At 46.2% G+C, this 27,378-nt stretch overlaps 2 protein-coding genes across 3 annotated transcripts in view; both read right to left on the bottom strand.

Moving 5' to 3' along the window:
* gcgra (glucagon receptor a) overlaps positions 1–13,202 on the bottom strand; it is a 55,021-nt gene extending 41,819 nt beyond the window's left edge. For both annotated transcript variants that reach the window (XM_037257210.1, XM_037257213.1), the window contains exons 1-2: positions 13,104–13,202; positions 12,925–13,026 (exon numbers count right to left, since the gene is read on the bottom strand). The gene's annotated coding sequence lies outside the window, so the exon portion shown is untranslated. The remainder of the gene's footprint in view (positions 1–12,924; positions 13,027–13,103) is intronic.
* Positions 13,203–13,779: 577 nt separating this feature from the next.
* LOC119126069 (piggyBac transposable element-derived protein 3-like) lies at positions 13,780–16,367 on the bottom strand. The gene is made up of 3 exons (XM_037257096.1): positions 14,719–16,367; positions 13,861–14,001; positions 13,780–13,819 (listed from the first exon to the last, which is right to left on the bottom strand). The coding sequence occupies exons 1-3, from the start codon at positions 16,365–16,367 to the stop codon at positions 13,780–13,782; spliced, it is 1,830 nt and encodes a 609-aa protein (XP_037112991.1).
* Positions 16,368–27,378: the final 11,011 nt, after the last annotated feature.

Raw genomic sequence — 27,378 nt, 5'->3', positions numbered from 1 at the left:
CTTTAGTTTTGATTTACAGTCCATAAGTTGCACATATTGAGTCCTGTTTGATAAATAACTGTTTAACCAAGTGAGTGACATACCTTGTATCCCATATCTTTCAAGTTTTGTTAACAGTATTTCATAATTTACAGTATCAAAAGCTTTCTTAAGATCCAAGAAAACACCTACAGCATATCGTCTATTTTCAATAGCTGTTGTTATTTCAGCTACGAAATCTAACAAAGCTAGTGTGGTGGTCCTATTTTTCCGAAATCCATACTGTTGGTCACACAGAATATTTAAAGTTAAAGATTAAAAAAAAGATTAAAGTCCCAATGATCGTCACACACACACCTGGGTGTGGTGAAATTTGTCCTCTGCATTTAACCCATCCCCGTGTGATTTTAATCCATCCCCTGGGGGAGAGGGGAGCAGTGAGCAGCAGCGGTGCCGCGCTCGGGAATCAGTTGGTGATCTAACCCCCCAATTCCAACCCTTAATGCTGAGTGCCAAGCAGGGAGGCAATGGGTCCCATTTTTATAGTCTTATATATATTTTGTTTTGTAATAAAATCATCAAGCCTTTTATAAAATATTTTTTCTAATATTTTGGAGAATTGTGGGAGTAGAGATATTGGCCTGTAATTTGAGAATATGTGTTTGTCCCCAGCTTTATATATCGGAATAATTTTAGCAGTTTTCATTTCACTCGGAAAAACACCATTTGTCAGAGATTGGTTGCAGATATGTGTAAGGGGTTTCACCACACATTCAATAATATTTTTAACAAGTGACATATGTATCCCGTTACAGTCGGTTGGGTACATCCTTAAGTAGGTCACAAAAGGTACTCCCTTTTTTTGCTACTTCCTCTGCCAAAGTAGGCCCAATACCAACATAGTAATCATTAAACTCCTCTGCAATCATAGTAAGATCATTTATAGTTATGTTATTACTGTTTACAAAGTAAGAAGGATATCCTACGCTTTTAAAGCATTCCTCAGAGGACACATAATTAGTTATACTGGCCAAAAAGCTAAAAAAGCTAAACAAGAACTAAAACTCCTGGAAAATAATATCAACAAAGCCCAGGAGAAAGTATTTCAGAACAACGATCCTGTGGCGGCAAAAGAACTTCTACTCCTGAGAGCAGAATATGAAAAACAATCCAGCCTTAAAGCTGCATCCAGTCTCTTACGGCTAAGGCAGTCATTCTACGAACAAGGGGACAAGGCTGGGAGGCTATTAGCGTGGCAAATAAAGCAACTTGAATCGAAAACAACAATTACTACTTTAGAAAATAGAGGTCGAACAATAGTTAACCCAAAAGAGATTAATGATGCATTTAAAGAATACTATCAAAATTTGTACAACACAGAAACAAACTGTAATATTCAGACCATGGATGAAGTCTTGGATAGATTAAATGTTCCGACTATCTCAGATGAACAAAAAAAAGACCTAGAATTAGAAATAACAAAAGAAGATATTGCAAGTGCCATTGACGCAATGAAGTTAGGTAAACGGGCGGGCCCTGATGGCATTCCTATTGATATCTACAGAAAATTTAAAGATAAACTGCTGGCGCCTTTGTTAGATATGATAACAGAAGCATTTGAAAGAAATTGCCTCCCGCTGTCCTTGAATGAAGCGTCAATAGTTCTACTGCCAAAACCCGGTAAACCTCCGACGAAATGTGAAAACCTGAGACCTATCAGTCTTTTAAACTCTGACCTCAAAATAATTTGTAAAATATTGGCAAGGCGGCTTCAGACTATCCTCCCTACGGTAATAAGTAACGATCAAAATGGGTTCATAAGTGGAAGACAAGGCTTTCACAATGTGAGGAGGGTTACAAATGTTCTACATTACAAAAAAGAGGAAAGAGACTGTGCACTCCTTTCTCTTGACGCAGAAAAGGCCTTCGATAGGGTAGAATGGCCATATCTTTTTAATATTTTAGATAGATTTGGCCTTGGAAGCAATTTTACAAAGTGGATAAGAATACTTTACAGAAATCCAACAGCAGAAATTTTAACTAACAGACATTTTTCAAAACCAATTCAAATAAAAAGAGGCTGTCGTCAGGGCTGCCCTCTGTCTCCCCTGCTTTTCTCCTTAGCGATAGAGCCTTTTGCAATAGCAATACGCTCTCAGCCGCAAATATCAGGAATAAAAATAGGTCAGCATGAACATAAGATCGCACTGTTTGCCGATGACGTCATATTATTTCTATCAAAACTTACGTCCTCAATCCCGGCAGTTTTGGAAGTAATAAAATTATTTGGGAATATCTCAGGATATAAAGTAAATGAAACAAAGTCTTCAATGTTGTTATTAAACACAATAGAAAGAAAGCATCCCGATGCCCACATTACAGCTTACAGATTCAAAATGATAGACCATTTCGAATATCTGGGAATTCTAATATTACCGAACACAGAAGAAATGGTTAAGGCTAATTATGACAGGCTTAAAGAAGAAATCGGAACATCTGTGGACCGATGGAAGTTATTGCCTCTATCTATTATGGGAAGAATAAGTACTTTAAAAATGATTATATTGCCAAAATTGTTATACTTATTTCAAAATATTGCTTTACCCCCTCCCACTGACTTGTTTACCTGGATAAGAAAAGTTATCTTAAGTTTGATATGGAACAATGGAAGATCAAGGATTCGTCTCTCTCTTTTATACATGCCATTCGATGGGGGAGGGTTAAGATGTCCCAATTTCTTGTGGTACTACTGGGCTGCACAACTGCGCTCCATGACTTTCTATTTCAATAACGATAACAATAACCCGCATTGGGTGGAAATGGAAGGTCAAAATTTAAAACTACCCCTGCACACGTTTTTTTATTCTGACACAAGAAAACAATTATTAAAACAAATAACAAATCCTCTTTTGAAACAAATGGTGCAAGTATGGTATGATGTCAGAAAGTATCTTAGAGATACACAAACATTGTCGCAACTAAGTCCGATATGGGGTAACCAGTTGTTTACTCCTGGAAGAGCAGATGCCACTTTCAAAACATGGGCGACTAAGGGGCTGGGGACAGTTGGGAATCTCTACCTTCCACAATCTGATGACTTTATGACCTTTGGAGAACTCGAGGTTGAGTTCAATCTTGACAAAAAACACTACTTTAAATACCTGCAACTGAGAAGTTTTGTAAAAGGGTATCAAAGTGACCTACGAAGGATCCCATTAACACGGCTGGAAAGCTTGCTGTTAAAGAATAAATTAAGAAAAGGCATAATCTCAGAATTTTACATCCTACTACAAACAAATTCAAATGAAAATTCAAAAAGTAAATTATTATCCTGGAACAATGATCTAAATACTAAGATCAGTGAGCAAGAATGGGGAAAAGTTTGTAAAAAATCACAAGAAATGTCTATTAATAGCCGTCTGAGAGTACTACAATTTAAATGGTTACAGCGAGTGTACACGACACCTGTTAAATTGAATAAATACAATAAGAACATTCCAGATATCTGTGTAAAGTGTGGCTTAAAAGGAACGTTAATACATTGTATGTGGGAATGCAGTCAGATACAACATTTTTGGTTAGAAGTGAAGGAGCAAATAGAGAAAATAATATCAAAGGAGCTTACTTTGGAGCCCTCGCTGTTTATACTGGCTCTATATCCAGAGAAACACAACTTCAGTAAAACAGACTCAATTTTTATTGATATGAGCTCGTTAATGGCCAAAAGATGTATTGCTCTGACCTGGAAAAATGTTACTGGACCAAACACCTCCCAGTGGCTAAAACAAATGCTCTCTTGTCTTCCATTGGAAAGAATAACATATATACGTAAAGCCAAACAACATATGTTTGAAGGGATTTGGAGGCCCTTTATTGATTTCATAAAAGACTTGGACTTTTCTGATAACCTTGTTGACTTTTGAGCCCCTGCAGGAAACACTCATTTTGCCAGTTGCAATATTACATATAAAGAGAAGCTGTTTTGTTTTGTTCTTTTAAGTTGATTTAAACGTATAATAGGCAAACTGTTTGAGATACATATTTTACTCATTCTAGATTTTGCTACTTCATTATTTCATTATTTGTAAATTTTTGTAAAGAAATACCATGTAAGACATATTTTGTGAAATTGTTCATGACTGTTGTACATGGAAAAATTGTGAATAAAAAATGTATTGGGAAAAAAAAAGAAGGATATCCTGGCTTTCCAGTTCTGTTTTTAATAATCTCATTTAACACTTTCCATGTTATTTATAGTAGTCCCTTTTACTGTTTCTCATTATTTTAATCAATTTGTTTTTGTAGATCTTATATTTTAATTCAGTTTCCTTTGTTCTTATCTTTAGGAAATCTTTGTATAATAGGTTTTTCTTCTTGCAAGCACTTAAGATTCCCTTTGTCAGCCATGGTTTTTCCACTGAATTTAGTTTAACTGCTTTCTTTACAAGAGGACAGTTTTTATCATAAAGTTCGGATATAATGGCCATGAATGTGTTGTAGGCTTCATTTACATCACCCACATATACCTTTTTCCAGTCTTGTTTTAAAAGATCATTTTTGAATGAGTTAAATGAATTACCAGAGTTCATTCTACACATTTTAAAAGTTATAGCATCCTTTTTTTTCTTTGTACAGTCCTGGATCACTGCAAACACTGGCAGGTGGTCGCTTGAATAATTTATTATCAGTCCAGTTTTTACTTTCTTTTCAATTACATTTGTAAATATATTATCAATTATTGTGGCACTGTGAGATGTAATTCTAGTCGGACGGGTTATTGCAGGGTAGAGACTCATACTGTACATTAAGTTAATAAATTCTGTTACTGGAGTCAGCTGAAGTGGGTTCAATAGATCTATATTATAATCGCCACAGACGTACACCATTTTCGTATTGATTTTTCTTTCATACATTCCTGATAATAGTTCACTAAATTTCTCAATACATGAACCTGGACATCTGTATACACAGCTTACCAGAATGTTTTTAGATGATTCCATTTCTATTTCAACTGTAATACATTCCATGATATTATCTATTGCTTGAGACATACTTCTTACTATCTTACACTTATAGTTTTTATCTATGAATAGAGCAACTCCTCCACATCTTTTTACCTTCCTATTTAATGTATAACTCTCATACCCCTCTATGTCAATCTTTTCAGACTGATCTTCCTTTAACCAGGTTTCAGATATTGCAATTACAGTAAACGGATTATTCATATCTTTTAAACATTGTTTGATCTTAGAGATGTTTGCTTTCAAGCTCCTACTATTAAAATGTAGAATTGATATTGCTCTATTTGTTGTTAAATTCTTGTTAAATTGCTCTACAGTCAAAGTCAAGTCAAAGTCAGCTTTATTGTCAATCCCTTCATATGTCAAGACGCACAAAGAAACCGAAATTCCGTTTCCTCTATCCCACGGTGACGAGACATACAAGTAGACGACACAAAATAAAAACAAGAAGGCACAAACAATAAATAATAAATAATAAATAAATAAAATGAGCGATGAATAAATAATAAACCAATAACCCAATAAATAAGAGGAGCAAAACTGAGCCAGTGTGCATACAGCAGACAGTAAGCATAGCGCAAAGAACAGGACGCTACGCAGAAAGGGGGAGCGAGTTCAGGATCCTAACAGCCTGGAGTACGAAGCTGTTGGAGAGTCTGGTGGTGCGGGAGCGCAGGCTCCTGTACCGCCTCCCAGAGGGCAGAAGATCAAACAAAGAGTGAGCGGGGTGACTCACATCACTCACAATCTTGGTCGCCTTGCGGGTGAGATGGGAGGTGTAAATGTCCTTCAAGGAGGGGAGAGAAGCACCAATAGTCTTACCAGCCGTTTTCACTATGCGCTGCAGGGCCTTCAAGTCGTAGTCAGTGCAGCTGCCACCCCAAACAGCAATACAGCTGGAGAGGACGCTCTCAATGGTGCCGCGGTAAAATGTAGTCATGACGGCCGGAGGAGCGCCCGCTCGCCTGAGTTTCCGAAGGGAGTACAGGCGGCGCTGGGCCTTCTTCGCCAGTGAAGCGGTGTTGGTGGACCAGGAGAGATCCTCACTGATGTGCACCCCCAGGAACCTGGCGCTGCTCACTCTCTCCACCACAGCACCGTCGATGGTCAGCGGCAGGTGTTGGGCGCGACCCTTCCGGAAGTCAACAACAATCTCCTTGTCGACGGTCAGCAGGAGGTTGTTGTCCCTGCACCACGTGGTCAGAAGGTCAACCTCCAGCCTGTATCGAGTCTCGTCTCCCTTGGTGATGAGACCCACCAGAGTCGTGTCGTCAGCAAACTTCACTATGCGGTTGTCGCTGTAGGTGGCAGTGCAGTCATGCGTCAGGAGGGTGAAGAGCAGCGGACTGAGCACGCAGCCTTGGGGGGCCCCTGTGCTCAGCGTGATGCTGGCGGAGATTTTGTCGCCAACACGTACCACCTGTGGCCTCTGACAGAGGAAGTCCAGTAGCCAGTTGCAGAGGCAGGTACTGAGGCCCAGCTTGTCAAGTTTGCTGATGAGACATTGTGGCACAATGGTGTTGAAGGCAGAACTGAAGTCCACAAACAGCAACCTCACATACGAGTCCCTCCCCTCCAGGTGGGTGAGGGCCGAGTGGAGGGCAGAGCAGATGGCATCCTCAGAGGACCGTTTGGCTCGGTACGCAAACTGGAAGGGGTCAATGGTGGGGGGGAGAACGGATCGGTTGTGCTCCATGACAAGCCGCTCAAAGCACTTCATGATGATGGGCGTAAGTGCCACGGGGCGGTAGTCATTGAAGCAGGACGGAGCAGGTTTCTTCGGCACAGGTACGATGGTGGCAGCTTTGAAACACGACGGGACGATGGCCTGCTGCAGGGAAGTGTTAAAGATGTCCGTGAAGACACCCGTCAGCTCACCAGCGCAGTCCTTCAGCGCTCGACCCGGGATGTTGTCCGGGCCCGCCGCCTTACGGATGTTGATAGCGGCAAGCGCCCTCCTCACGCTGTCGGCGGAGAGGCACAGGGGCAGCTCGTGGGAAGGGGGAGTGGCCTTCAGCGGGCAAGTGCTGTTCTGAGCGTCGAAGCGAGCAAAGAAGCGGTTGAGGTCATTGAGCGGACGGACGTCGCCTTCACAGCTCTGCGGTGCGGGCTTGTAGTCCGTGATGGTCTGAATGCCCTGCCAAAGGCTCCGTGCGTCCCTGCTGTCCTTGAAGTGGGCGGTAATTTTGCACGTGAACGCCCTCTTCGCTTCTTTGATGCCCCGGGACAGGTCGGCCCTCGCAGTCCTCAAGCCAGCCTCATCCCCCGCTCTAAAGGCTTTGTCCCTGGCCCTCAGCAGCCTGAAGACAGCCCCTGTCAGCCATGGCTTCCGGTTAGCCCGAGTGACGACGGATATTGAGTGTGTCACATCATCAATGCACTTCCTGATGTAGGAGGAAACAGAGTCAGTATACTCCTCAATGTCCGCCCGACCGTCGCAAGTGGCAGCCCTCCTAAACACGTCCCAGTCAGTAGAGCCAAAGCAGTCACGAAGCGCATCAGAGGCACCCTCAGGCCACACCCGTACCCGCTTGCGAACTGGTCTGGATGTTCTCACCTTTTGTCTGTATGCGGGCAAAAGCATAACAGTGATATGGTCAGAAAGTCCAAGATGGGGGAGGGGGGCGGCTTTGAAAGCTCCTTTATGCGAAGAGTAGACCAGGTCCAGGAAGCTGTCGCCACGCGTAGGAAAATCAACATGCTGGTGAAGCCTCGGAAAAACAGACTTCAGGTTAGCATGATTAAAATCCCCAGCGAAGATGGTGAAACCGTCAGGGTGCGCTGTCTGTTGTTCACTGACAGCCTGGTACAGTTCACTAAGAGCCGCGACCCTGTCGCCTTCGATGTTGGAAGGCGGGATGTAAACCGCGACCAGCAGAATTGCGGTAAATTCCCTTGGCAGGTAAAAAGGACGGCACTTAATGATCACAAACTCCGCCAGTGGCGAGCAGTGCTTGCATACCACCACAGAGTCCCGGCACCACTCGTCACGGATGTAGACGCATATTCCACCTCCACGAGATTTACCCCCTCGTACAATGGCCCGGTCCGCCCGATAGCACGCTAGCCGCTCCAGACGTACAGCTGAGTCCGGAATGTTGACGGTCAACCAAGTCTCAGTGAACACGAGCACACAGCAGTCACGCACCGTCCGGTTTGTAGATCTCAGCAAGCGAATGTAATCCATTTTGTTGTCCAGCGATCGAACATTCGCCAGAAGAATGGAAGGCGAGCTGGGTTGGCCGCCAGCCTGGCCCGGACGCCCCCACGCTTGCCCCTCTTCAGCCTCCTCGCACACCGCTTTCGACGCTTCCCAACCGGGGGAGGAATAGCAGACGAGTCCGGCGACGCTTCAGGACGTAGCAGTCCGAGCTCCTTTAATGTCCCCGCATCAAAGTCCAGAACTCGACAAAACTCGCTTTCGCCGATGTCGAGCAGAACCTGCCTGCCGTACTTGTAGCACGACTCAGTACGACGAGACGAACACACAAAACTGCCGGACAAACACTCATTAGACGAACAAAACACCGTTCGGGCGGGACAGAGAGAGGTCGCTGCGTATGTAAGTTGTAAGTTATCAGTATAGTATTTGCTGTTCCTTTGAGTGTAGTTGATGAAGAAGTTAATCACAGGATCAATATTGTTCTCTATGTCAAATCCCTTATGGTCAGTGAAATCAAATGTTTTCAAATCAAGTTCTTCATTTTCAGTTATCAGTGCTTGTTTGTTAAACACACCAGTTGGAAAAGAAAGGCATTTGTCAGTACTGTTCATGGTGGGTTAATAATTTCTCCAGGTTTTTACATTCCATGATCTAAAGGTACCACAACTTGAGGTTCAACAGAATGATGTACAGGTTACTAGTCTCCTTCGTACCTCTTAAGTTGCTCTATGGCACTGATGCAGAAACCATGAGAACTTTCAGCTGCCCCAACAGGTTTGATGAACACCTTACAACCAGCAGTCCAAGTGGACTGTATTTTACCGCTTTTCTTAAGAGCTCTTGCTTTCTTAGCTATTTCACCATTTTTCTTGGTGAGGTGTTCATTAATGTACACGTTCGTGCCTTTTAGTTTTCTATATTGAAATGGAAGGAGTATCAGACCACTGCAAATCTACCAAGACCCGGCCGTCCCTCCAAACTTTCATCTCAAACAAGGAGAAGACTGATCAGAGATGCAGCCAAGAGGCCCATGATCACTCTGGATGAACTGCAGATAACTACAGCTGAGGTGGGAGAGTCTGTCCATAGGCCAACAATCAGTCGTGCACTGCACAAATCTGGCCTTTATGGAAGAGTGGCAAGAAGAAAGCCATTTCTCAAAGATATCCATAAAAAGTCTCGTTTAAAGTTTGCCACAAGCCACCTGGGAGACACACCAAACGTGGAAGAAGGTGCTCTGGTCAGATGAAACCAAAATCGAACTTTTTGGCCACAATGCAAAACGATATGTTTGGCGTAAAAGCAACACAGCTCATCACCCTGAACACACCATCCCCACTGTCAAACATGGTGGTGGCAGCATCATGGTTTGGGCCTGCTTTTCTTCAGCAGGGACAGGGAAGATGGCTAAAATTGATGGGAAGATGGATGGAGCCAAATACAGGACCATTCTGGAAGAAAACCTGTTGGAGTCTGCAAAAGACCTGAGACTGGGACGGAGATTTATCTTCCAACAGGACAATGATCCAAAACATAAAGCCAAATCTACAATGGAATGGTTCACAAATAGACGTATCCAGGTGTTAGAATGGCCAAGTCAAAGTCCAGACCTGAATCCAATCGAGAATCTGTGGAAAGAGCTGAAGACTGCTGTTCACAAACGCTCTCCATCCAACCTCACTGAGCTCGAGCTGTTTTGCAAGGAAGAATGGGCAAGAATTCCAGTCTCTCGATGTGCAAAACTGATAGAGACATACCCCAAGCGACTTGTAATTGCAGCAAAAGGTGGCGCTACAAAGTATTAGCGCAAGGGGCCGAATAATATTGCACGCCCCACTTTTCAGTTTTTTATTTGTTAAAAAAGTTTAAATTATCCAATAAATTTCGTTCCACTTCACAATTGTGTCCCACTTGTTGTTGATTCTTGACAAAAAATTAAAATTTTATATCTTTATGTTTGAAGCCTGAAATGTGAAATGTTGAAAAGTTCAAGGGGGCCGAATACTTTCGCAAGGCACTGTATGTATGTATGTATGTATGTATGTATTTATGTATTTATGTATTTATTTATTTATTTATTTATTCATTCAATTCATTCAATTCATTCAATTCATTCAATTCATTCTATTCATTCTATTTATTTATTTATTTAATCTGGTGTTGCACACAGCGGTCCACAGTGTGCACAGGGAGCGTGTGTGTTTGTACAGACACTTGAAAAATTATAGGGAACACTGCTCCCATCTCAGAGTAAGTCAACTCAGAGTTCAGGGATAGACTCAGAGTATGTTGAACCTGCTTTCTGGAATACCCCCCAGCTCTCCAATCCGATGAAAACAAAGTCTGAGCGAAAAGGGTCAAAGGCTTTGTGGGAGCTGCCGGCAGCATACAGTATCTGTGTTGATAAAGGGGTGGGCGGAGCTTAGGTGTCACGAGCCGCCAGCCCCCTTCTCGGCACACTCTTCTAATGCAGAGTGACAGCGCTTTGTAGTAGCAGCCTATTCTTAGCTACCTCCTGACTTCTCTCATGTGTGCTGAGCAGCACCGGTGGGCGGGCATATTCTGCCACTTGGTCGGGTCTGCTGAGTGACATCTCACGCGTTTGTCATTGTGTCTCCCTTTGGTCTCGTTGCAACGCATCGGTGAAAACAATCCGTGTCGACCGCAAAGGAGCGAAGCCGGTGGTCCTTGGCTTTTCGACGACGACCGCATACACCAAAGCATAATTGAATCCCATTCCTAATGCTTCACTCGCATTTTGGGGCTGTCACGGCATGTCACCAACGGAAAGAAGTCTCGACGGCTCGTTTTTAGCGCTCAAAATACGTCTGATTGCAATGATCGCTTGCTCATGAAATGCTCCCTTGAAAGGCCGCCATGGGGCCAAGGTGTCTGGATCTAGTTTGCTCTACAGAAGAGTGGCAGAGGCTCATGTCACGTTCCATGTTCCTCTTCGACAGGCTATTTGCCGACCAAATTTGTGACAAAGGCGCAAATACCAAAATTACATTTTGCCCTTTCGGGCCAACTTGGCGCCCGAGTCGTCCGGATGGCAAGCCTCGCCAAATGCGAACAAATGCCATCAAGCACGGGTCTGCCCGGCTTTGACGTCGTCGAAGCCGCTTGCGGGGCAAGGGCTTGCCCGGGCAACCCGAAAATGGCACTGAACCAGCTCCTTTTAGAATGCGCGCATCCAAACTCATTCGTCAAGCGTGGCGCCGACGCTTCCTTTGGTTACGCCCATGCCTGTGCCCAAATATATTTGCACGCTTGACACCCTTAAGGAGATTAAGTGTGGGGGCGGGCGAGAGCAATGCACCCAAGTTGTGCCTGCGCTTCGTGATGCTGTCAGATTGGGTCCAATTAGGAGACAAAACACTGTTATTACCGACTATTAAAACAGAAATTACGCTTCTGCACACAGGAAATTACTCTTAATACAACACTGTCTCTAAAGAGAATGAGGCCACTACCCTCCACACACCCCATTGGCTGCTCTGTATTCAATACAAAATACATACTGGGAAGGAAGGAAGGAAGGAAGGAAGGAAGGAAGGAAGGAAGGAAGGAAGGAAGGAAGGAAGGAAGGAAGGAAGGAAGGAAGGAAGGAAGGAAGGAAGGAGAAAAAAGAAAGAGTCCCATTTGCTGGGTGTATCAGGCAATGCCCCAAATGCACTTGGCAATGTTGAGCGTGAATTCAGCAAACTCGCAACCCAAATTCCATTTGCTGTTTCAAGCCTCATTTATAATCCTCCAATATTGATTTAAACGTGGCGCACATATGTTTGTCGCTGTTTTAGTCTTCGAGGCACAACCAAATCCAATAATGTGTCTGAGGAATGATTTATGGATTGGCTGGACTAAAAATGGTCTGAAGACGATAGTCGCGTTTGCCAACCTTCTTGCTTCATTTGCTGCTTCGCCAATTGTGGCTCGGGCTAGACATATTTTTTTTGAGGGGGTTATTTTTATTTTGTTATTTATCATGCAATTTGCGAAGTCGTGTTTTTTTTTAACTTGGTTCATACGATGCTATCAAAACATTTAAGTGTACAAAGTTCTTATTTTTCGGCAACTACAACATGATGGTTAGTAAAATGGCAACTCGACAAACCGCAGGCAAAAGGGGGCAAAGCAATTGTCAATTGGGCAAGATTAAGATTACGTATCACTTGATACGAGTGTCGATGCGCTCGCTGCCCATTTGCAACTGAAATGTGGTGCAATTTCATAAACAAAGAAATGAAAAAAAATTCTTATGTCATCACTTTTTAACCAAAGGTTTGATGTTGAGACGATTAGAAGAACTTTTTATTGTACTTCTTTTAACGAACTTCCATCTGAATTTGATAAAAGGCCTTTGCCAATGCGTTTGCTTATCACGAAGCGACTTTTGAAGATGTACACCCCAACATTGAAACAATCACACTCTGCCGCTGATAGTTCTGGATTATGCGGGTCAGGTGTACCTAATAAAAAGGCGGCGAGTGTGTTATGTTGGCATTTTTCATTTTCTGCAAACTAATGGAGCGAACAAAAGCAAATCAACAATTTCCAGAGCTGCCGTCCGTGTGTTCCGAGCCCTTTGTTATTGCTATTTTTGCTGTCGCTTCCACCGCAGACCCAAAGCGGCATTGAGCGCCCGGGATCAAGTAACTCGTCTCGCTTCGACGTAACAGCGCTTGCATGAGCTTCGTGTGCCCAACGCGTTCTAAGTGCAGGACGAGGCGGCTAAAACCAAACCTAAACAAAAGTGTTTACCGGTTCTGGAGGGTTGGCCTGCCTCGGTCTGCGTCGTTCCCGCTCATCCCGAGAGCATCTGGCACCAAAGACGAGAGTGGCTCCTGCGTTTTAAATCCAAAACTGCCCCCCTCCCAAGAATTAGTTTTAGTCTTGCGTGACCGCGCCAAGTTTCATTTGAAATAGTTATTACAACTCACAAGAGTGACGCGATGACATGATCGTTATGTGGCTTTGTGCTTGATGTCATGCGACTGGAGCCTTGCTCCGACGCTGCACTCGCTCCTTGTACTCGTGTGACGTCACATGTGAGGGGAGTGGGGGCGCTATTTATTTAATGTGCGTGCGTGTTAGCGTGAGTATATATTTTATCTACTGCACCTAACACGATGATGAATGAATGACTGAATGAATGAAATAATTTATTTGTTTCAAACATGTAAACTACACATCAATCAGTCAATCAAATGAAGGAAATAAAATAAAAAAACAAAAACAAGGTGAAAGTCATTTAAATTACGACTATAAATGCTTGGTACAAACAATACAATATACTGCACAAAATGGGCAGAGTTTCCTTGTCTGAAAAGGAGTATTCAATTCAATTTAAGACAAAAATAAATAAATACAATTTATAGTTACCTATAACAGAGTAGTCACTTTAGCTATTATTGTCCATGACTTTCACATGAATAGAAAGGAAGAAAAAAAATGCAATTAAATTATGTAATTTCAATGTATTCGTAGCTCACAATTGTCAATGTTTTAAATTTCTTTTTAAACATCACCATATTTTAGCTTTGTTTTAGGTTTTGATTCATATTGTTCCTGTCATCGTTTTAGCGATTGATTTGACCCACATGCAGAAAAACCAACTCAGACGTCCAGAATGAGTGAGGAGTATTTATTGGAGGAGCTGCAGTGGAGGTAGAGCGGGATGATCGGAGCCAGGAGCACGGAGCGTGGCAGCAGTGGCGGAGCGTGAGGAGTTCAGCCAGGACGGGGTGGATCTTGGCGGTGATCGGTGGAGGTAATTGCGAACCAGAGGATCTGAAGAACTTGGCGTCGGAGAGCAAGGCGAGAACTATGAGCAAGGAGCTAGAGGCACAACCGTGGAGAAGATCACAACGAAGGGACACAGGCGACGAGCAGTTGACAGCATGCTCCTTAATAACCCGTTTCTGCCCAAATTGTTATTTCTAAAAAGGTGCATATTTTTTGGGTCCTTAGGTGTCCCTAAGTACGAATATGCCGCGCTTTTTTGGTTATGACGTCGCGTATACGAAATATGCGGCATCTATATATAGACTATGTGCTGATACGTGCACAAAAATCGGAGCATTCTGACGATTTGCAAGTGTAACGTGATGTAATTTATTTGAATGTTCAGAGATAGTTGTGTTTTACACGTAACAGCTGTCTGCAACATGAAAGGGACCATTTCCACAATTTTCAATGGGCGTGCATGTGCAACGGCGGCCGTCATCCCCAGGGTATGGGGACCAGCCGTAAGAAAATGCCAAAGTTTCTATGAACACAAGTGGCTTTCATAGCCGTATTTATTTGCAACAAACTTTCAACAACAAACTTTCAAACTTGCGGTACCATAAACGCAGATATAAACTGTAACTCAGCAGTGATGATGTTCAGCCTTGCGCCGCCACTTCCGGTCAGAAAACGGATCACGCGACCAGTGCTTCTCACACATTTTATTCCGGCTGGTGGTAAGCACGGAAACACTTCACAGTGCACAGTGCCACGCGGCACTTGGAGCACGCACTGGACGGACGCGACTTGCAAGTCGGCAGTGCGCACTTTCGGCCTTGCGCCGCCACTTCCGGCCAGTGCTCCACGGTGTCGAAGCGGGAGTCATCGGCAACTGCGCACACGCGCGGTCTGCCCGATCTCCGAGCTCGAGTGGCGCCTGGTGCTGCAACCAGAGTTCGGGCCACCTCGCGTCGGAACTCCAGCAGAGACATCCCGCCGTGCTCATCCAGCCGGTGCAGCACCCATGCATTGAAGACGGCCGCGTCCAGCATCCAGGTGAATATCGGCCACCACCACTTCTTCCGGCGCATGTTGATGCGGTAGAGCTCGATGCTCTGGTCGGCGCGGTCCGTGGCGCCCATGCTGCGGTTGTACAGCTGGACAACAAATGGCTGGTCCACTGCCACCTTCTTCTTCTCCTGCCTTGACCAGCGTGACACCTTCTGCAGAGGATGCTCAGCGGCGAGGGTGGAGGCGATGGTGACCACGGCGTTATCCTTCCACCGAGTGAGCGCAATCTTGTTTGCCGTGTCGTACACGACAGACACGGCACCACGCGGCTTCCTCTTCATAGCCTTCTGATCTGTGATCGGGCAAGAGCGCGGGATGCGGTTTTCTCGGATCATCCCCGTGCAAGCGTAGCCCCGCCTGCGCAGCTCTGCAACTAGCGGGAGGCCGGTGAAGTAGTTGTCTATGTAGATGCGTAGCGGAAGTGCACGCACAGCATCGGGGAGGTTGTCCAGAAGTCGAAGGAGCGTGCCACCGCCCTTGCCGAACTTGCGTTCCACTTCAGAGGCATCTACACTCGCCCCCTGGTAGATGTCGAAGTGGAGCAGGAAGCCGTTGGTCCCACTGTTCAGGCACCAGGCCTTGTAGCCGAACCGCACCGGCTTGTTTCGGATTGCTTGCTTGCATCCGTGTCTTCCAAAGTATTCAATCATTGCCTCGTCCAGATCAAGATTGCAGTCCATTGGATACGCCTCCCCGAACCGAGCGTTGAGGATGTCCATCATGGGACGCAGCTTTGTCATCCGGTCGCTGCTGTTCTGGCGCGTGTTGTCGGCACAGTGAATGTAGCGGATGATCTCCTCGAACCTGTTGCGTGACATGGCCCCAGCGACGAGGGCGCAATGGAGATCTTCATCTGTGTTCCAGTAGTGTCGGCGACTGGGGAGCTGGTGGTAACCCGAGAGCAGCAAGATCCCCACCACGCGCTTCAATTCTCCGATGGTGAGCTGGAAGTTGGAGTCAGTCACCGCCGCATACTTGATGGTCTCGCGAACAAGGTGAGGATATACATCGGAAAGGAAGAAGTCCAGCTTCTGAACTGCGCTCTTTCCAACCAAAATTGTGGGGACGGCGAGAGGCCTGGCGTCCGGGAATTTTGTCAGGCGCGTTTTACTGTTGGTCCAATTGTAGTCCAACGCATCTTTCTGCGAGCGTTTCTTTGAGGTGGAGGCCTGTTGGGGCTCCTCTTCTTCCTCAGTGTCGCCATCATCATCATCTCCGATCACACGTCCGTCGGCGAGGACCACCACGGCGGGAGCGCTAAACTGCCGTCCCGAGAGATTATTGAACGTTCCTCCGCAGTCTTCCTCGCCCGTGTCTTCGTCAGACTCGAAACTGACCACGGGTGGAGCAATAAAGATTTTATCCACAACTGCGTCCTCATCTTCGATTGCATCGAAGACCTCCATCGCCGACTGTGTACCCATAGACGCGGATAGTCTATGTATAGATGTTTCGCATAAAACAATACATAGAGGAAATACGTTAGGGCGAATCATCACTGCAATCACATATGTCAATAACCATTATATGATAATTGTTCCCTAAAAGTTTCACCCTGCTATCTCGAGTCTATCATAATTTCCCGGAGCTCACCTTTTTGCATCTTCCATCGTGAATCGCGATCGTCCGGCTTCGCTCACTTAGCATGCGTGACTCATAAACTGGCAAAATGGCAGCGGTTCCGGGTTCGACAGGTCAAAGGTTGGTTATAACCGGATACAATCGGCACGAATGCTTGTCGTCATTTGACGGCGTCGGAAGCTGCGGAAATTGGAGCGTCTACATATAGACTACAGGCTGAAACGGGAGCTCTCCTCTAACGAGCCTGATGAGTCGCACCTGGGCCCTCTGCACTCTGCTGTTCTGCTCACAGTTGCTCCCTGTGGACAAAAAAGGTACGCCACCCCGGACCCTGACACCCCCCCCCCCTAACGGCCGCCCCCCGGCGGCCCAGAAGAGGAAGATGGGAGCGACGACCAGTAGTCCGAGACGAGGGTAGCGTCGCAGATGTAGGAACGGGGCACCCACGACCGGTCCTCGGGACCGTAGCCCTCCCAGTCGACGAGGTACTGCCACCCACGGCCCCGTCGACGGGCGTCCACGATCCGTCGGACCGGGTAGACCGGGTCGCCATCAAGATCCCGGGCAGGAGGCGCGGGCTCGGCCGGGGGAAGAAGCGCACTGGACTCGACTGGCTTAATCTGTGAGACGTGGAAGGTGGGATGGACTCGGAGGCTCGGAAGAAGACGAAGACGGACCGCCGAGGGACTAATCACTGCCAGGATCTCATTTGGCCCGATGAAGCGGTTGCCAGTTTCCGGGACACGGACTTGAGGGGGACATCTCGAGAGGAAAGCCAGACCTTCTGACCTGGGGAATAAAGTACAGACGTGACCGCGATCTCCTTCTCGCCGGCTGGGAACAGCGGCGGTTGATAACCTAACGAAATCTCGAACGGGGAGAGTCCTGTGGCAGAGGAGACATGAGAATTGTGGGCATACTCTACCCAGGGGAGAAACTTGTTCCACTCGTACGGGTTATCGGAGCAGAGACATCGGAGCGCGGCCTCGAGCTCCTGTTTCAAGCGCTCGGTCTGTCAGGGAGACCTTCGCATCTAGGGCTGAACAGAACTGTTTCCACACCTAGGATATGAACTGGGGACCTCGATCGGACAGGATCTCCTGTGGGATACCATGGAGGCGGAACACGTGTTTAACAAGAAGCTGAGTTTTCTGAGCGGTACAAGATGACATGACTTGGAGAAACGGTCGACGATGCTGAGGATGGTGGTCATTCCCTGTGAGACGGGCAGGCCTGTCACAAAATCTAATGCAATATGGGACCAGGGGCGGCTGGGTATGGCAAGAAGCTGTAGAAGACCAGATCTATGGGAGGACTTGTTACGAGCACAGATGGGACAGGCGAGAACGTAGGACAAGAATAACAATAGTGTGAAGGTCTTCACCTTTACACTAATAAAGGACAGGAATAACAATAGTGTGTAGCTCTTCACCTTCACACTAATAATAAAGGACAGGACTAATAATAATAATAATAATAAAGTGAATGGTGTAGAATAACATCTGTGTGAAGGCCATCGCCTTCGCACAATAATAAACTAAATGGTGTAGAATAACGTGTGAAATCCATTGCCTTCACACAATAATAATAAAGGACAGGAATAACAATAGTGTGAAGGTCTTCACCTTCACACTAATAATAATAAAGGACAGGAATAACAATAGTGTGAAGGTCTTCACCTTCACACTAATAATAATGGACAGGAATAACAATAGTGTGAAGGTATTTGCCTTCACACAATAATAAAGTAGAATAACAAGTGAAGTGAATGGTGTAGAATAACATATGTGAGAAGGCCATTGCCTTCACACAATAAAGGACAGGAATAACAATAGTGTGAAGGTCTTCACCTTCACACTAATAATAATAGTGAATGGTGTAGAATAACATGTGTGAAGGCCATCGCCTTCACACAATAATAATAAAGTGAATGGTGTAGAATAAAATATGTGTGAAGGCCATCGCCTTCACACAACTAGAATTGCAATTTCTGGAGAAATTGCGTGTGAAGGCGAAGGCTGAAAATGCTTGGGGAACGCTGAATGCGAAAAACGTAAAGCGTTGAAAACGATGAGCGTTAAAAATGATAAGCGGGAAAAATAAAAAGGGAAATAAATGATGATGAATGATGAAGAATAAAATAAATGGGGAAAATGATGAGCGTTAAAAAAACAAGCGGGAAAAATGATTCTGTACCATATTGGGATTCCGTGTGGTAGTATGGCGGCAATGAAGACAGAGAACAGGGTGGGTGCAATAATGCATCTCGACAGTGAAAGGCTCAGTCAAGGAGCTGTTGTTGAGCACTGTGGCTGTCATTCCGTCATGTAATAAACGCAGTATTCTGACGTATTTGTCCGGGCAACCATACCTCAGAAGGATGCTCCATAGGGCCTGGCGATCCACCGTGTCAAAGGCTTTTGTCAGGTCTATGAAAGCCATGAACAAAGGCTGTTTATGCTCACGGCATTTCCCCTGGAGTTGGCGTGCTGTAAATATCATGTCTGCAGTGCTTCTAGATGGGCGAAAACCGCACTGCGATTCTGGGAGAACTTCCTCAGACAGTGGCAGTAGGCGATTGGCAAGAACACGAGCAAGTACTTTGCCAACTGTTGAAAGGAGCGAGATGCCCCTATAGTTTCCGCAATCCGCTTTGTCCCCTTTCTTGAAAATGGTCACTATCAGAGCATCCCTGTGCTCCGAGGGGAGTACTTCCTTTTCCCAGACCTTCAGAAAGAGGGAATGGAGGTGGCGCTGGAGCTCTAGTCCACCTTCCTTTAGGACCTCAGCTGGGATCCCATCTGGCCCAGAGGCCTTGTTGTTCTTCAGGCTCCTGATGCCATCTTGGACCTCTACTAAAGTGGGAGGTTCACCCATGTCTTCCCTGATGGGACTCTGAGGGATGTGACTGAGGAAATCTGACTAAGTTGTGCTGTCACGGTTGAGGAGTTCCTGAAAGTGCTCTCTCCACCGGTTGTTTATGGACTCATTGTCCTTCAACAGCTCCTGCCCGTCTTTAGAGCGTAGGGGGTTTTGGCCGCGATGGCTTGGGCCGTAGACAGCCTTAGTAGCGCTGAAAAAGCCTCTGGTGTCACCAGAGTCTGCCAAACTCTGGATTTCTAGTGCCCTTTCTGTCCACCAGGAGTTTTTAATCTGTCTCACCCGGCTCTGGACGTCAGCCTTGGCTCTGGAGTGAGCCTGTCTCTTTGCTGTGCAGGTGATGTCATTTTGCCAGACACGAAAGGTTTCCCTTTTCTTGGAGATGAGCTGTTCTATCTCTGTGTCGTTCTCATCAAACCAGTTCTGATGCTTTCTGGCCTTGTACCCGAGAGTGGCACGGCAGGTGTCGAGGATGGAAGACTTGAGCAGGCTCCAGTGTTCTTCAATGTCCTCAGGGTATTCCTGATTGAGGCTTTCTCCAAGAGAGGCCTGAAACAGCTGAAGGGCGGCAGTGTTGTTCAGGGTCTCGAGGTTTAGTCTCTGCCGGCTCAGCTTCTTTTGCAGTCTCCTCTTCCTCTTGAGTCTGATGGACATCGTGGATCGTATCAGGCGGTGATCTGTCCAGCAGGCCTCTGAATCCATCATGGCTTTTGTGATGCTCACGTCGCGCTGATCCCTGGCTCTGACAATGACAGAGTCAATAAGATGCCATTGTTTAGAGCGAGGGTGTCTCCATGAACCCTTGAGTTTGTTCTTCTGGCGAAAGATGGTATTGGTGATGGTAAGGTCGTATTGAGCACATTTGCTAAGAAGCAAAACCCCGTTGGAGTTGATGTTTCCAATGCCTTCCTTTCCAATGGTGCCCTTCCAGAGGTGGTGGTCCCGGCCCACTCTGGCATTGAAATCTCCCAATATAATAATCTTGTCCTCCTTGGGGATTTTTGACAATACCTCATCCAGACAGGCATAGAAGGCCTCTTTTTTGTCCTCATCGGAAACGAGGGTAGGTGCATCAGCACTAAGAACTGTTGCCGTCTGGTTGTTGGCCAGCACCAGACGGAGGGTCATCAGGCGCTCACTAATTCCCACAGGGAGTTCAGAGAGCTGACTGATCAGTTGGTTCTTGATGGCAAAACCAACCCCATGGATCCTAGGCTCATCTGTGGCCTTTCCTTTCCAGAAGAAAGTGTATCCACCCTTTTCCTCCTTCAGATGACCTTCCTCTGCCCGTCAGGTTTCTGAAAGAGCAGCTATGTCAATCCGGCATCTTCTCAGTTCCCTGGCAATGATGGCGGTTCTCCTCTCCGGCCTATCACTGGTTACACTGTCCATTAGTGTGTGCACATTCCATGCTCCAAAATTCATGTTTCTGTGTTTTCGACCGCATATTGGTGATCCCTCTGAACGCGGTAATCCAGTCGGGAGGTTTGAGGCAGGCTATGTTTAGGGCACCTTTTCTAGCCCCTTCCCCCTCAGGGGTGAGCAGAGTGGATCCTAAAAAGGGCTGCTCAGTCGTGGATGCAGCTACCAAAGAGCTCTTTCTGCTTCGGTCCAAGAGCCCAACGATCATCTAACATCCAAGCCTGATGTGCCAGCTTGTGACTTGGGGCTTCCAGACTTCACAATCCTGCCCCCGTTGCCACTTACTGGTCGCCACAGGACTTTAATCCGGGATGTAAGGTGGATTCCCTGAAAAAGACGCCTGTGCGTGACTTTGTTTAAAGTGGGGAGACAGGTGCACAGACAGTCACCACACTGTCCTTGACAGATCGGGGTCAGAGTCCAGTGGCAAGGAGACCAAGACGACTGGTGACCCTTTTCTGCTGCAGCCTTCATCCGCCTTCCCAGCCGTTGTGACGCCACCCCTTAGGTCAGCCATCATCCTCCGCCTAGTCCACCGTTGAGGTCTTCACTATTTACCCATAGCTGGAGCTGTTTACCCACAGCCGGGACAGTAGTTGATGGGCAGTAGGGCGTGTCCACACACCGGTGGGCCTACATGCCACATCTCTGGGGCCCACTGCTGCTCCGAGATCCTGCACAACTTAGCCTGTGTTACACAGTTGCCGTGAGTGGCCACGAGGAGGCGTGTGCAAGTCTTGGCAATGGAGAGGCTGTGTACCGGCTGAGGAGGCTTATACACTCGGCTCCTCTTTTCACCCCCGGAAAGAGAGGGCTAGCCGGTGGCGGTAGCTGAAAGCAGAAAAGTGGCAAGCAGAGGCAGCATGCAGCATGCACAAACTACAGGCACTACTACTCCAACACTACTGCACTGACGCATCACACGCCCTGTGTGCTGATGGAACACACACGACACTACTACACACCTTCACACTAATAATAATAAAGTGAATGGTGTAGAATAACATATGTGTGAAGGCCATCGCCTTCACACAATAAGTTAAGGAATATACAATAAGCTTTATCGACATCATTACTTGTCACAGAATGGAATGGAGCCAGGCGACCAAATACAGCTTGGACCAGGGTTTATTGAGGGAAAAGGGAATTGGAATGGAGGATGAAGGGGAACAGACCGACCAACTCGCAGACAGGAACAGAAACTAACATAAACAAAGACAGGAGACAGAGACTGGAGACAAGAGACGAGAAACAAGAACAATCCGACAGGGAGTGACACACAGACAGGACATGCAATAAGAGGAAATACGAGACATGCAACGAGAGGCAGGTGAGGGTGATTACACTGATCATGGGCACACAGGAGGGGAGGGGCACAGGAACACAGACACACGAACAGAAACTATGACAAAATGTACACACAATGGAATGACCGGAGACGAGTCGTGACAGTACACCCCCACAAGGGCCGGCTCCCGACGTCCCAAAAAAAACTAACCCCCACACGGTGTGCGCAGGAGGGGGGGGGCGTAAGCGCACCAGTCCAAATGACCCCACTGGTCTGTGGCAAAGTACGAACTGGCAGCAGCAAAGTCTTACCCGCGCACTGCGGCAAATGGGGAAACAGAACTGCGCTCGGCAGAAACTCTGGAACAGAACCGCAATCGGCGGAAACTCGGGAACAGAACCGCAATCGGCGGAAACTCGGAAACAGAACCGCAATCGGCGGAAACACGGGAACAGAACCGCAATCAGCGGATACTCGGGAACAGAACAGCAATCGGCGGAAACTCGGAAACCCGGAAACAGAACCGCAATCGGCGGAAACTCGGGAACAGAACCGCAATCGGCGGAAGCTCGGGAACAGAACCCCAATCGGCGGAAACTCGGGAACAGAACTGCAATCGGCGGAAACTCGGGAACAGAACCGCAATTGGCAGCATTCTGGGAGTCAGAGCTGCAATCGGTGGCATTTGGGGAGTCAGAACCGCAATCGGCGGCATTCGGGACCGGGGACGAGTTGTGATAATACTGCAATAAAACTCAGTCCAATTCTGCTTAATTAAGTCATTTTTTAGTGCATTAAGACTTGACACTTTTCCAAATTGTATTCTTGTTGATCTCCTGCAGATTAGATTTGGTATTAAAAGTGATAAATATTGGCAAGTAATCACTGATATCGGTGACTAGAAGTCCATAACAGAGTCATTGGCTACATCATTTGTAACTATATTGTCAATCAATGTAGCAGATGTTATTCTAGTAAGTCATGTACTTTTAGGGTGCAAGTGTAAACAATACATAGTGTTTAGAAACTCATAGGTGGGTTTATGTTCATTTGCTTTTATTAAATTAATATTGAAATCCCCACAAATATACAGTGCCTTGCGAAAGTATTCGGCCCCCTTGAACTTTTCAACATTTCGCCACATTTCAGGCTTCAAACATAAAGATATAAAATTGAAATTTGTTGTCAAGAATCAACAAGTGGGACACAATCGTGAAGTGGAACGAAATTTATTGGATAATTTGAACTTTTTAACAAATAAAAAACTGAAAAGTGGGACGTGCAATATTATTCGGCCCCCTTGCGCTAATACGTTGCTGCAATTACAGCTGCAAGTCGCTTGGGGTATGTCTCTATCAGTTTTGCACATCGAGAGACTGGAATTCTTGCCCATTCTTCCTTGCAAAACAGCTCGAGCTCAGTGAGGTTGGATGGAGAGCGTTTGTGAACAGCAGTCTTCAGTTCTTTCCACAGATTCTCGATTGGATTCAGGTCTGGACTTTGACTTGGCCATTCTAACACCTGGATACGTCTATTTGTGAACCATTCCATTGTAGATTTGGCTTAATGTTTTGGATCATTGTCCTGATGGAAGATAAATCTCCGTCCCAGTCTCAGGTCTTTTGCAGACTCCAACAGGTTTTCTTCCAGAATGGTCCTGCATTTGGCTCCATCCATCTTCCCATCAATTTTAGCCATCTTCCCTGTCCCTGCTGAAGAAAAGCAGGCCCAAACCATGATGCTGCCACCACCATGTTTGACAGTGGGGATGGTGTGTTCAGGGTGATGAGCTGTGTTGCTTTTACGCCAAACATATCGTTTTGCATTGTGGCCAAAAAGTTCGATTTTGGTTTCATCTGACCAGAGCACCTTCTTCCACATGTTTGGTGTGTCTCCCAGGTGGCTTGTGGCAAACTTTAAACGAGACTTTTTATGGATATCTTTGAGAAATGGCTTTCTTCTTGACACTCTTACATAAAGGCCAGATTTGTGCAGTGCACGACTGATTGTTGGCCTATGGACAGACTCTCCCACCTCAGCTGTAGTTATCTGCAGTTCATCCAGAGTGATCATGGGCCTCTTGGCTGCATCTCTGATCAGTCTTCTCCTTGTTTGAGATGAAAGTTTGGAGGGACGGCCGGGTCTTGGTAGATTTGCAGTGGTCTGATACTCCTTCCATTTCAATATAATTGCTTGCACAGTGCTCCTTGAGATGTTTAAAGCTTGGGAAATCTTTTTTGTATCCAAATCCGGCTTTAAACTTCTCCACAACAGTATCTCGGACCTGCCTGGTGTGTTCCTTTGTCTTCATGGTTCTCTCTGCGCTTTAAACAGAAACCTGAGACTATCAAAGAGCAGGTGCATTTATACGGAGACTTGATTACACGCAGGAGCATTCTATTTATCATCATCAGCCATTTAGGACAACATTGGATCATTCAAAGATCCTCACTGAACTTCTGGAGTGAGTTTGCTGCACTGAAAGTAAAGGGGCCGAATAATATTGCACGCCCCACTTTTCAGTTTTTTATTTGTTAAAAAAGTTTAAATTATCCAATAAATTTCGTTCCACTTCACGATTGTGTCCCACTTGTTGTTGATTCTTGACAAAAAATTAAAATTTTATATCTTTATGTTTGAAGCCTGAAATGTGGCGAAATGTTGAAAAGTTCAAGGGGGCCGAATACTTTCGCAAGGCACTGTACATCATTTTATCTGAGGTGAGTGTTAGGGTAGTGCTCACTCTAACTTATTTTGCAAGAACCACACTGGAGACAAGTTAGTCGTTTCAGACACCTGCAGGTGGAGAGTTCACTCGTCGCTGTGCTTACAGCAATGGTCGAATGAAGTCTGACTCAGGCCTCATCAGGTGCATATTTATTGAGAAGAAACAGAGTGGGGTTGAAAGTGGGGGTGTGGGAACACAGGATGGGGTGAAGCCGCTTCCCTGCTGATCAAAGCACAGCAGGGGGCCTTTTACGACTTTGTGTAAACAAAGCAACTTTGATTGCTTCCTCTGCAGCTAGTCAATCAGGTGAAAAGATCTTAGCACTTTGGTCTACTACTTTTGTTAAGACAGGACAAGCTAGGTAAATTATTACAGGTTACATTCCAACATAATCATACGATGAAGATATTCTGCAAACCCTAACATATCCCTCCTGTTTTATCATATGAGTATGTCAATCCCGATCAATCAAACATAAGAAAGAAAATACAATGACAGCAATAATCTCCAGTGAAGACGAGGTATTTCCCTCAATGCTCCAGTCCAAATTTTGTGTGCAACTGAAAAACCTGCGGCCAGATTAAATGCAGGGAAAGAGTTACACGGCCCCTCTGCCTTAGGCGACCAGAATGTTATCAATAAAAAAAGAAAAAGAAACCCACAGAAACAGTACATCATTGTACCCATCACTTGCAAGGCATTTTCGATGGTCAAATCATCAAGTTTCTGTAAAATAACGCTGAGCTGAACAGCATCTACGCAATCCACGTTTTGCACCACGTCATAGTCATCACATCCGTCATCTCTAAGAAGTTGTATATGTACTTGTGCCACGGTAGAAGACACAAACCTTGTCACAGCAGACTTCAAACATGGGATAACACAGGTCGTAAACAAGCACAACAACACCAGCACAGCAAGCACAGGAGTCACAAGTTTCAACAGCAACTGCCACCAAGCGCCAGAGAATAGCCATGAAAAGAAATCCCATTGATGTGGGATGTTATCCTCCGACATGGCCTGCTGTAAATTCCTCAGTGAGTTCATGGCTTCCTTGATGTGCGTGTCGTTATCTCCTGGAATGTATGTGCAACAGGAAGTCCCAATGATGTGGCACACAGCACCTTGTGCTGCCGTCAACAAGTCCAGAACCATCCTGTTTTGCAAGACCATTAGTCTAATAGCCTGGATCTCTCTATTTTGTCCATCATCGACTTGCAGTGAGAGGTTCACAAAGGATTGAAAACGATAGTTCAGTGTCTCGATGAAGAGAGATTGTTTTCCAACTCCGATCCAAGGAAAAAGCGCATGAACAACTTTGTTTCCGACAGGCCATATTTTATGGTCGTCCGGAACATTTGCACCCCAGACAGGGTCATGGGGGTCAAAGGTTGTAATCGCCCTGCGTCGACGTCCAGAAGAGTTGTGTGCTGTCGTCAGTTGACGATGTTGTATCCTGTAGGTGTGGTCTGTCACCCACACTGGTGCACACACTCCTGTCCAGTTGGCGGGCAGCATCGGATAAACCTTGTGACCACAAAGCCACCAGCCATTCTGTATGAAGTATGTTCCGTCTGATGGTGCAGCCATGTTGGTCGGAGAGCCCTCACCACCTGCAATGGCTCTCTTATCCTGACACTCAGTGGCGATGTCCAAAGCTCCCATCCAGTTCCCTCCTGGAGAGCAGTCTCTGTCAATGCATTTGTGGGTCTCACTTCCTTGGATGTAACACGTATAGTTCACTCCAGGTGGCCGCTCTGTGTAGGCCACCTGTGGCAATGTTCGTCCTTTAACAGTCACATTGAGATTTGTCCAGAAAAGCTGATCACAGGTACCTTCCGCAAGTCCAGGGCGGGACGGGTCGGCATCACTGACTGTGACAGCACGGTGTTGATATCCAACTCCTCCCATGGATGCCATGCATTTCGCTTCAGTGACATTCATTGCTCTGGCCTCCAAGTGAACTTGTGTGGAGGAAGGAGGGAGTCTGGAACACACATAGCAACCCTCCTGTGTGTGCGATCTCACAGTGAATTTGACGTAGCGGTACCAAGTGTTGGTTTCGTATGGGTTTCTGGGATCCCATGACCAGTCCTCAAAGTTCTCATCGTGTGACCATCGTTTTCCACGGTCAACATTGTCACTTGGTCTGTTCAGTTGAGTCCATAGACCATAGCACGCTCCAACCACAACGCAGCAGAGGATCCATCTGGCATATGGAGCCCCGTTGCTACTAGGATGGCAGAGACACCGGGACATCCCCTCGCCTAGCGGAGTGGGGATCGTTGTTTTCTTCACCAACATTGAGACGTCCCACCCTAAACAAACGATAGGACCCCTTTGAAGTTAGCCTTCCCCACCACTCCGAATTAGGGGTCCAGCACTCTCTGCAACTTGCAGTGGCTGAGGTGAATCCAGCTGGGCCGTTAAGCGATCTTCATTGCGGTGGGGGTAGTCAGCAAGACTTGGAATGGTCCCTCCCACCGTGGGTGGCCCAGTTCCTTCTTTTGATGACTTT

This window comes from Syngnathus acus, chromosome 8 (genome assembly GCF_901709675.1).
Source record: "Syngnathus acus chromosome 8, fSynAcu1.2, whole genome shotgun sequence".
Classification (NCBI taxonomy): domain Eukaryota; kingdom Metazoa; phylum Chordata; class Actinopteri; order Syngnathiformes; family Syngnathidae; genus Syngnathus; species Syngnathus acus.
This window is presented reverse-complemented; position numbering and strand designations above follow the sequence as displayed.